The 12,660-nt window shown below is 30.2% G+C and overlaps 1 protein-coding gene across 1 annotated transcript in view; it reads left to right on the top strand.

The window, feature by feature from the left end:
• LOC143236564 (E3 ubiquitin-protein ligase RNF212B-like) overlaps positions 1–12,660 on the top strand; it is a 125,702-nt gene that overhangs the window by 33,784 nt on the left and 79,258 nt on the right. Inside the window, exons 5-7 of the mRNA XM_076474865.1 lie at positions 1,535–1,597; positions 2,058–2,114; positions 5,294–5,361. Of these exons, the coding sequence (XP_076330980.1) occupies positions 1,535–1,597; positions 2,058–2,114; positions 5,294–5,361 (188 nt within the window). The remainder of the gene's footprint in view (positions 1–1,534; positions 1,598–2,057; positions 2,115–5,293; positions 5,362–12,660) is intronic.

The raw sequence follows: 12,660 nt of genomic DNA, 5'->3' as shown, positions 1-12,660 counted from the left end.
TGGATTTTTTATCTAATTTACTTTCTTTCAGACTAATATTTTTCTTGGCTTTGATATGGGCTTGTTTGGCCTTGAGATGTTTACTTTTTCTTTCTGCTTTGAGATAGCCTTGTTCTTTCTCTGCTTTGATACGGGCCTTTTAAGTGTAATTTGTTTGGGTTTTAACTGGATTTCTAACTTATCTTTATCACTCAACTCTGATTGGCTAATGGAAATGCCAGAGTATTCCCCTAAAGCTTCCTCAACAACAAACCATTATCAAATAGTATTTTAATAATACACTTTTTAGTTCATTTTTTCATTGATTTCTTAACTTCTAATTCTAAAATGTTGGCCTTATCAAGCAATTCACTTTTGTTATATTTTTCTAGTTGTTGAGAGAGGATGATTAAAGTAAACCTTGATAATCAGATATGATCAATTTATTATATTAAGTATGATAACTTATCTTGGATGAGTCTCCAATTTATTATGTTATGCATGTTTTATGATTTCAAAAAGCCAGAAATTTTAATTTAGATGTGAGTTGAAAGTCAATATGTATCAAATTTATAATGTTTGCTAACAAGATTAATACACACTATTTCATTTCTTAGCACAAATATATTTTAATATATAAATAACAGTACAATTTGTAATAACAGCTATTCCAAATAATGATGTATATACAACAGTTTTACAAACAATACTGAGTCTTATATTTGGTGTGAAATTGAATCTTTTATTGGTGATTCACAGATAGTGAAGCAATTCTATATGTGTATACAAGCACATTTCAGTTGGTGGGAATGCTAGCTAGCTCTATTCTTGTCTAGTCTCATGTAAGTTTCTCACAGCTGAAGTTATACAATGTCTTGCCTAAATAACAATGTCCAAAACTAATTCTCTGAAGTTGAATGTTTCATAAGGTTCAATAAATACAAACAATCCTGGTTAAATATCTGTAGTTTTCCAATTAATAAGCATATATCGCAATTATAGCTTCTGAGATTTATAATATACTGACTGTAGGGAATCAGCAATATTACACTGTCTCCATGCTTGTTGCAATAGCTGCCTTTTATACTTATTAGGTGAGATTTTCAAAAGCTAAGTTGGCAACGATGTATTGTCGATTCTTACGCTTGAGAATTTTCTACAAATATGGAGAACAGGTGGGACTTTTGCAACACATATTTAACAATACAAGTTAAATACATTTCTAAACATATATTAAATTGAAGCAAAGATAGATATTAAAATAAGTGTATAACAGTCAATCTATTACAAACAAAACATTTTCTGAAGTCAAAATTTCAAGTGGATAATGCATTTTTTGTAAGATGTTTCTTTGATCTTAAGGGTATCATCTTGTTCTTTAACCTTAGTGTGAGATTTACTTGATAAAATGATGCATATATATAAAATGATTATAAGTTTGCTCTAAACACACAATATATTAATTTTCTAAATGTCATTTAAACACTTTGATGTTTTTAAGTTGTTTAAATGATATACTTTTTCATGAGTAGATTTTGTTTCTCTTATGGCACAGATGAAACCTGATCTTCAGATGTATTTTTTAGATCCTCTCATTCAGTTAAAAAGAATCCAGCAGGTAAGATCTATATTTTATAGCTCAGTTTTGTTAGTGGCAATTTGTTAACTTTGTACTGCACATGCTGTGCATTTTCTATTTTTTAATGTGCATTGATCATGTACAATTTTAGGCTTGAATGTATTAGTTTTACCTATAATATTTTTTTTATTTTTATAGAAAGTTGAATGTGCCTTGTAAAGTTTATATTTGAATTGTGTAAGTCATTAATAATAAAATGACCTTTGGTGTAATTTATTTGTGTTAATATTCAATGAAAACACAAATATTGAATACCACTAATTTTCTAACAGACTTGTTTTATGCGCATTAACTGTGAAGTTATGATAAGCCTAAATACGTTAAAGATTTCATAGTTAAAATGTCATTGTTTTGAAAAAAACAGGAAAACCAGAGTAAACAATATGTATAGCAAACTACGAAAACATACAGTAACTTTCAGTATTTATATATCTTTTAGATCTTTGAATTTCAACACAGTCAACAAGTGAGATTAATGAAGTTTTGGAGAGATCAGGTGAGATCAAGTAATTTAAAGTGATGCAATGAATTAGTATTTCAAGGTTAAATAATCTGAGAGTAAAAATAATGGTCAGTATATACTTTGTATTATGGGTCTGGTATTTTATCATATGTAGTGTAGATCTAACCTTTAAAATATTCTCTGATATTAAACATTGAAATGAAAGTTAACCTAGATTACAAAAAATTAAGATTTCTAATGACTGAGTTCAACATATTAAGGTGATTGGGTAGATTTTTAGATCATCCATTGTGTGTTTGCTTTGGAAGTTTACTTCTCTTGTGTCACTCCAAGCCTGTTTAATAAGACAGCCATCAATGATTGATACGTGTTATAACATAATGTTTAGGGACAACAAGGGGCCTGTTGGTCCATTTTAGCTGACACATCCTTTAAGCGAAACTAAAACTATTAAAAAAAAAGTTAAAGCCAGCCCTTATTATTCATATATCTATCCAGCTTTCTTTTAAACTCACTCAAATATACTGCCTTCACAATAACCAAAGGCAACCCATTCTATAGGCCAAACACCCTATTTTAAAAATAAAATTATCTTAGGTGAAGATGGCTTCTACCTTCCTAAATCTATATTTGTGTCTTCTAGTTCTGTAATTTTTGCTGTTTAGCATGAAAAATGTTGATGCACTAACATTATCAGTTCCTTTTACTGTCTTAAACACTTCAATCAGATCTTCTCTAATTCCTCTTTTTTCTCAAGAGAACACAATTTTAAGAATCTTTATCTTAATATAACAACCCCTCCATCCTAGATACCATTTTAGTAACCCTCTTCTGAACTCTTTCCAACAATTCAATGTCCTTCTTAAAGTAAGGAGCCCAAGACTGAACACAATACTCCAAATGTGGCCTAATTAATGACAAACACAATGAAATTATTTCCTCTTTAGACTTGTTTTCAATATTTATGTAGATACAACCCAAAATCCTATTTGCCCTACCCTAGCAGCAGCACACTGCTTGAATGGTTTAAAAGATTGATCAACCATTACACCAAGATCCTTTTCTTTCATGACACTTTAAAGGTTATTTCTGTCCAAATTACACTTATAATTTAATTTATGATAACCCACGTGCAATATCTTGCATTCCTTATAACTAAAACCCATTTGCCATTTATTTGTACAACTCTTAATCATGTAACTTCTTTTTTACAGCAGCAGTATCTTCTTTACAGCTAGCAATACCCAAGACCTTGATATCATCAGCAAATTTAACTAATTTGTTGACCATTCCTTTATCTATATCATTAATGTAAATAAAAAAGAGTAATGGTAATAAGACTGAGCTCTGAGATACACCACTTGCAGCATTAATCCAGTTTAACTATACTTCATTTACAACAACTCTTTGTTTTTTTCAAACTGCTTGTCTGTCTAGTTAGTTAACATTTCACTCACGTGCACTGAGATAAGTTTCTTTACAAGCCTTTTATATGATTCTTTATCAAATGATTTCTGAAAATCCAGACACACATTTAACCTTTACTACATATATGGTAACATTTTCAAAGCATGTCAAAAGATTTGTAAGGCAAAATTTTCCCTGAGTGAAACCATGATGACTATCCAATAAAATTCTAAACTTTCTTAAACAACTTTGCAAAGTATTTTTTACCAGACTTTCCAAAACTTTTCCCACAACTCATCTAAGACTAATAGGCCTATAACTACTGGGACAACTTCTGTTTCTTCTTTTGAAAATAGGAGTGACACTAGATTTCCAATCTTTTGGTATTTGTCCACTGTTCAAAGACTGACAAAAAAGTGTGGCATGTCCTTGGTCTCCTTTAAAATCCTCAAGGAAATATAATCTGGGCCAGGACCCTTATCATTTTTTAAACTTTCCAATTTTATTTTAACAAGCTCAAAATTTATGTAATTGTCTTGTTCAACTTTTACTTTTTTATAACTTTATTTTTGGTATTTCTTTAATTTTCTGTTTTTCTCCTATAGATTTCTATTTCTTGTTGCTTTTCTTTCAGTGCTCCAAAATCATGATTTTTTATTAAATCTATGTATTCAGGAGATTTCTGACTGTCACATATCATTGTTACATTATGAAAAAACTCTTTCTAGGAAACATATCAATTAAAATATTAAAAATATAGCCTACAGTACTAAGATCATGCAACAAAGCCTGATAATCACTGTGAATGCAACTTGATCAAATTGCAGCCTATCTGTTTTTTAAATAACTTTTAAGACCTTTCTTATAGGTTGTTTATAATCTTTTTTTAAAAGCAGTCTAGCTACAGAAGTGTTATACAGAACACAAAATTAACACATACAGAAAAAAAAGCAAATGCAAATGAAAAATAAGCAGAACCTTTATTCTTGATAAAAGAAGTCATGGATTCTTTACTAATACTGGCTGAATTTCTGTATTTAGTTTTGAAATGTCTGGTTTATGGAGCTGGAGAGATAATTATTAACATTTACACAGATTAAAAGCCAGACTAAGAATAATGATAATATTACACTGTTAGGTTATATCAAAGTTGTACTACAGTATCCCATAATACTTATATCAAATACATCAGTAGTTATTCCTGTTAGATATATTCAAGAGAGATAAATCACAATTCATATTAACTTGTACAGTTCTTGCACCACGAGTTGAAAGAATGATAGCCTCATAGATCAATCATTAAGATATGAAGTCCTTGTTGTAGTTACACTATTAGTGCATCTAGTTCAAAGGATATCACTTAACTTTGCGTGAAACATATATATATACACACACACAAGAATATGAAAAAACAGATCTCACTGTATGTCAGTAAGGATGTATTTTGTACCATTTATTTTATGGAAACATAAAATTTGACTAACTTCACAACCATTACATTACAAGCATGCCCAGGGGTGATCTTCTACATAAATATTAATTTCTTTATGTATGTCTTCAAATATATGCTCATTTTCCAGGAAAATTAACTGCCCTTGACAAAAGTAGAATGTCAGTGTATGGAAGTTATTTCAACAGACTAAATAACAAGTATATGCATGCTTTAGTTTATGTGGAATACAAAGAACAAAACATTATCAAACATTCTCATATTGTTTTGTGAATTTAAGCATTATTGTAATTTTAGATCTTTTGGGTCTGTTGCATTTACAAGAAAAATAATGCTTTGCTTGTTTGCATTTCAGGTAGAGAAGATCAGTTCCTTTAAAGATTGTTTTCAGAAAATGGAGAGAAAACTAATGAACTTTAAACGGTGCATTGAAGCAATTTTTAGTTATTAATAATGCAAAATATTTGTGTAGCTTTCTTTTACATTTAATATTAAACATTTCTATTATAGCTTATCTAAAGTTTCACAAGTAGGTCTAAAAATCTTTCCATTTGTTTAAATAATTGTTGTCAACTTTACAATTTGATTAGATAAGAAATATGTTTGTCTATTCTTCCACAGTAACCCATACTTATCTACAGATTATGGTGTGTTTATTTTCAATGCTGAATATCTCTAAGAATGCTACTTGTGAACCTTAAGTTATAAATACTTCACTTTTAAGTGGCTCAAAAAATTAAATCACTAGCTTTGGAGTTAGTATCATGAGTAATCCTGCTCAAAAGTGGAACTGATTCAGGATAAGATTTTGTTGAATGGGCAGCAACTGCCTGTTGTAAAAACTCAAGTATAGAGGATGTTTCAAAAGGCAGATGACTTTAAAAACATTGTCCCCATTTGTGCATTTTTACAACGGGAAGTTACTGTCTGTTGGACTAAATTTTATTAACAAACATTTCAAAAACAATCTATCAAAGAATTCAGGATAACCTGAAGATGCAATAGTTTTCAACACCCTTATTAAGTATTTCATACAGAATATTTATAAAAGGTGAAAATCTTATTAATTTATTGTATTAATAAAAACAAAAGGATTAAAACAGTTAAAATTATTTGTATAACAAATTTGTTTCTTGTGAGAATCTTAATGTTAAGTAAGTGAATGGGATAATCTTTACTAAACTGTAGTTTTTTATAGGTTACTTTGGATGAACTTACAAATAAATGTAGCTTTAGCAAGGTTAATCCAGCTAATACAAATCTTTTGTATTTTTACTACAAACAAGAAACAAAATTGTCATATTTACATACATTTTTATGATGAATTGTTAAATTTACACTTTTGTTTATAAACTGCATATAAATGGAATGTGAAAAGGAATGAGGCTTAAAAGTATTTTTTACAAACTACCTTATCAATTTTCCTTTCTGGGAGGGTTAGATAGGTTAGTGACCTTGGTTTGTTTCAACCAGTAGCAGTTAACTTTTAATACATGAGGGTAAGCAATTCTTAATTTCAAATGAATTGATGTAAATGAATGAGAATAACCAAGAAAATCTGCAACCCATTGACTCCATTAGAGAGCAATACGATGGAAAAGAAATCATAATCACAATTATTGATAAATGTATTTCTACCATTATTATGTGTTGAAAAAGCATACAGTCTATAACTAGTGATCTTAGCTTGATTTTCTTATTATTTTTCTGTAGTTAGCTGTGAAATCAGCACTTCTAGATCATATTTCAGAGGTATTCTCAGGTACACTGATTTTGTCCAAGAATAGTAAAGATGGATTTGTAAGATAATAGGAGGTTTAACATAAAATGTTATACAGAGTTAAAGCTATATTTTCTTACTCTGCCTAAGTTGTGAAAAAAGAAAGATACTATACTTAATATTAAATATAGTGGAAACAATCTTTATTTATTCTGTAAAATAATCAGAATAAGTTTTCATTACCACCTTTACTGGATGTTTGAGAGCTCCCACTAAAGAATGAAATATCGTTGACAGTCTGCTAAGAGCTATTCAAGAATGAAAAAAATATGGCATTACAGATACTGAAATAATTATTAAACTGTATCTCTGAGATATATCTTTACCTGCCTATGAAAGAGATTATTTTCACAGTCTTAAATTTACAGAAACTTTTCCCTTGAGAAAATACATGTAATACTTCTAGAATGATTCTTAGATAATGAGGGCAAAAGGAGTTTAGTTATTTCCTTGATCAATATTTTGTTAAACCTGTGCTCCTGCAGGTGTGAAAAATTTAAAAATACCTTATCTTAAACAGCAGGGTTATAAAATTGTAGTATGCTTGCATGACACACCTTTCCCTCTTTATTATCCTGGCTGGTCTTAACTTTAAAATTAACTAAATAAATCATGCATCATTCAAGAAAAATATGTATGTAACTTATTCTCACTCATATAAAACACACAGTGACACATATGAAAAAGTAAAAGAACATAATTTTAAATATCAAAATATTAAGATAAAACTTATTTATAACATAAGATTAAAATTGAATATAACAACTTTTTAAAGACAAAGTTAAAAAGTAAGAAATAGATTGTACAAAATAAAATTAACCCTTCCGTATACACAAAAGTGCAAGATACAACCCGTCACAAAACACATTAAAGTACAAAATCAAACATACTCTTTAAGTGAAAGTTATGAAACAAAGTCAAATTAAAACTTAACAAAATGCCAAAAAAGAAAAAAAAATCCTTTATAGACTGGAGATGATTCATAGTACAAAATGTACATTGAAACCCTACTGACACTGAATATAAAAATAAACCCTTTCATAAAACAAGTAAGAAGCAAATTTTCTTGACATAAAGAAAAAGCATAGTAAAATGCAAAAATTTGACATTAAACCAAAGCAAAAAATCATAGCAAAAGTAACAAGTGCAAAATGAATCCTAAACATTAATTAATATTGATAATAATAATAATTTAAAAAGCATAATCACAAATAGAATATGAAACCCTCAGAAAAAATAAAAGAATTTGACAAAATGCATAAGTGTATATATAAATGACCAATACAAAATCAATTCCTTAGAATCAAAATCAACTATTACTCACTCATTGTGTAAGGTCCCATCAACAGGTTTTTGAGGGTGACAGTAAACTTCTTGCTGGCAGCATTTTGCTGCTATATTATCTCCTTGACTCTCCCAAGACTTTTGAGATTGGCCCAGCTGTGTTTGAATTTGCCACTCTTTCCCCTCTAGTTGAGATGGAGAGTTTTCTTTCTTTGTAAATTCTCTTCTCTGTGTTTGTGGTGGCACATCCTCCAACAGGGCAATTTATTGTCTGGAGTTGATGTTTAAAACTTGTACTGACACACTAGTGATTGGTGTTGGCTTTACTTTAGAGATAAGGATGTGAGATTGTATTGCAAGATGAATGGATTTTACCTGTGTTACAGGTATTGGGATCATGGAAGGCACACTTTCAAATTACTTGGGATTGGCAGGTTTGTCAGTGGTCAGTTGTGGAGGTGGTGTGTCTAAAGACTTGATGCCAGTCCATGTGTACCCTTTGACAAATCCTCTATATTTAGTGCATCAGCTAGCAATGCAATTTTATCCATAGGCTTTACATGTTCAGTACAGCTGTTCCCTGGGTCACTGAAGAGAAAGTTTTCCAATTCTTCTAATTTTATACAAATGCCAAAGACAGCAGGTTAGCAAACAGAAACTTGAATGAATGTGACAAAAACTTTGGCTAGTTGAATAGAAAATGTAGTTTTAAGGATCAAGGGCTTGATCGTAAATTGAAATTTAGGATTAAAATGTAAAGCCACCAAATCCTTATAAGTCAGATGTTCAGAGAGAAGTGTTGGTTTAAAGCTGTAATAGCCAAGTTACAACACTTCTTTGGCTTAAAGATACATCTAGATACAGATTAATACAACTATAGAACCATCAAATAATAAGATTAATGCTTTTATCTAATGATGTTTCTACAGGCTTACATGTATTCACATGAACACTGCATGTAAACAGTGTACCCTTTGCACTTGTGGACCATTTCCTTGCTTCATTGGGTCTTATGTTTGATGAACATTCAGCTGTGATGCCTGCTACAATCAGGCTAACCAACAGAAGGTAAAAAGGGACAATTTTCCAGGGGCCCAGAAAAATGAAACATGGTTATGCTGTAAAGCCTATAAAACTCTCTTAGGCTACATACCTTCATTTCATCATAAAAAACATAATTTTTTTATCTCTCTTTGTATATAGATTCTTGACACATTAAAAATTATTAAAATAATAATTAGAGTAATAATTAAATATATATTTGTTGCTTTTAAATTCAACAGATATTTGTTGTTTCTTTATTAACATTTTGGTACTTATACTTTGAGCTAAAAATGGCTGCTGCTGTAATTTTCCCTTGTTTATGAGTTTGTTGTTGTTCTAATGTAGGATCCTCTTTAATAATTTCTTTAAAATGTTTAAAAGAGAGAGAAATAACTGAAATACCTAAAACAAGTTAGCCACCATATAAATTCCAGTCTCTAGCTACTGACCATTTAAATCCATTAATATCTACATCATACTGCTGTTAGATTTTGCTCAGGTAGAGGTTTAATATAGGCCAGGTATGACTTAAAAGTGGCATCATTTAGGTGCTACTTTTTTACTTCCATATGTACACTCCCACTTTCCATTTTCCTGCATTTCAGTTGCATCATGTACTGAGACTGTTAGAAAATCATTCATTAAAACTGGGTGATTTCATACTATTCCAATCTGTATATTAAAAATATTCACTGATTACTTCATAAAATCCTGATTACTTTAAGTTTAAATTTGGTGCACATGCAATTTTCTAAAGACTTTGAATAGATCGAATCAAAATTTTTTTACTGCCAATACTGTAAACACTAAATCAAACTTTTTCCCCTCAAATGTAGTGTAAACTATCTATTATTCTTACTTCTTCAAAGAAAATCCACTACATGCTGAATATTTCAATTTAAAACATTCTCTCGCTAACATTAATTAAAATGCACATATAGCCCAATTGCTCTGTTCCAATAAATGCCAGTTAATTAAAATGCCTAAAGTACTATATCTTAAAGTAATTCTTAACAAGTCAGTATTCACAGTTCACTTCTCTCATTTCCTAATATGAGATCAAATCTTTCATTTTCGGTTGTGTTTTTAGTGTAATTTATTCATTCTTTGTAAGCAACAACACTCATAAATAACTTTCTGTAGCATCTACACACATGAGAAACATGTATATTTATTCCTAGACTTACATTGCTAAATAATATTTATCAGTGTTAATTATGTATGGTGATACCTTTGGACACAGGGTATTGCTGATAGCTATGTCTTAAAACATACCAAAGTATGCCTACATATATTTCCACCATGTTTTCTCAGCATGACAATATAAATACTGACAGAACTTGGCCAAACTGGCACTTTTCATTAAAATTATTTCAGTCATGAATAATATTGACTGTGTCACTACAATATATATTAACACCCATTTAAACTAACCTAGGCTAAATAAAATATTTTGCAGCAAAATACATTTACTGTCTTGAACAGTCACCAACACCAGTAACAAAATTATCAAGAAATTGTATTATAATTCACTCGTCTGCCTATTCTTTACAGTTGACATAACAGAAACAAATAAATAAAAGAAAATTCAGGTAAAAAAAGGACTAGTCCACTTAGATTCATAAAAAACTTATTTGTGTATTTAACAAAGAACAAATGCAACTTCCTCTTGCAAATGAAGGAAATACACGCATCATTGCAAATCTTCAACAGTATTGTGTTCTTTGCTACTACTAAACTGTGAGTGAATTTTGATAAACATTTAGTGAGCATTTTACTTTACAAATTGTTTGATAGCTCAGAAAGTAAGAGTCACAGTGCTTTTCAAGTTGAGTTTTTGAAATTTTATGAATCATAACTGATTATGCACACTCCATGATGACTAGAAAACCGACTTGTAGAGAAAATTATATATGTAAAAATGGCTGGTATGGATAGAGAAAGCACTATATTGAGGAGCGAACAATGTTCAGTCATCATCAGGTTCACACTTTTATGACACGAGTTGAAACACAAGCAATTAACACAACATTACATTCACCACTGTACTGGTACAGATATGTAGATGACACAATTCCAAGATTCTCATCTACAGCACACACACTAAATTATTTCAATCACATTAACTCTATACCTATACTGGACTATACATTCCTTAGGTCTCAGCACATGAAACAAAAAAAAATGCAACATATTAAGAAACCAAATAAACACAGCCATAAAACTGTGTTCACCAGATAAAATTAACAATGAATTAGACAAAATAAAACAATACTTCATCAACAAGTTTCCTCCACAAAGCATAGAAAACACTATACACACACACTTAGACAAAAGGCAAAATCAAGTAATAAAAGTAAATATACCCCACGATTTAAAAAATCATGAAATCATATACTGCTGCATACCATATATTTCCAATATCAGCAGAAAAATAACCAATGTTTGGCAGAAACTAGTAACAAAATATGACATTCCAGTTAATACCAAATTTATTCAAAACAGGCATAAAACTAAGGTCCATACTATGTAAAATCTACACTGACAAACACAACACCAACATTATTTTTAAAATACAATGTGTTAACTGTCATATATTGGAGAAACAAGTAGAAACCAAATTTAAAGAACACAAAAAGGCGCCTTCACACGTTTTTCAAAAACTGCAAATCAAATAAACACAATATAACCATAGAAAACACTCAAATACTAAATAAAGAAACAAACAAAGGCAAAATTAAAGAAGCTTTACTGATACAAGAACTCAAGCCCAAAATAAACTAATAGAAAGGAACACTTTTATACCTAAATTAATAAATATAATCCAACACCTAAACATGCTTTTCACATTCCTACACTCGGTTAAACAACTACCTTCAAACACGTAGTCAATTATCGGTCAGTTACCTCTTTTTTTTTTTTTTGTGACCCTGACAATGCTTGAAGAAGGTCGAAACATTGTTTGCTCCTTTACATAGTGTTTCTCTATCCATACAAGTCGTTTTTACATATATGATTATACAAACTGTTGATGCTCTACTAACACCAGCCATTTTGTGTAATGATAAATTATCTATCACCTGATATCCTGTAGATATTCTTTGGTGAAACTCTGCTCTATAGCTCAATAAATAAAAACTGCAACACCCTTTTGTAAGGTCGTTAGTAACACCATCTCTATAAACAATACCGTCAAGACGTTCCACCTGGATGAACAAAAGTGCTCACTTCCCTGGTTTCAATTTAAGCCTGTGGTGTTTATATGCTGAAGTAACATGTTCAGGTATTCAGCAGCAGACTCAGTTCAAACATAAGATATTGTTGATATGAAATACATGTTTCTCTCATTGCATTCCATTCATTGCAAGCTCCATCAGCCTTTTGAAAGTAGGGGCAATTACCCAGATTAAATGGCATGATACAATACTTGTATAAACCTTTTCAAGTGTTGAAAGTTGTCTTAGATTTGCTTGTGTCATCCAGATTGATATACCAGTACCCAGGTGCTAATTGTAAAGTGTTGAATCATTGGGCACATTTATTTGTCATGAGAATGAAAATTTATCAAAATAAATCATCATAGTTACCCATCTGAATTTAGTGAATAGGTTTTG

This window comes from Tachypleus tridentatus, chromosome 13, assembly GCF_004210375.1.
Source record: "Tachypleus tridentatus isolate NWPU-2018 chromosome 13, ASM421037v1, whole genome shotgun sequence".
NCBI lineage: Eukaryota > Metazoa > Arthropoda > Merostomata > Xiphosura > Limulidae > Tachypleus > Tachypleus tridentatus.
Note: the sequence above shows the minus strand (reverse complement) of the source record. Positions and strands in the feature narration are given on the sequence as shown.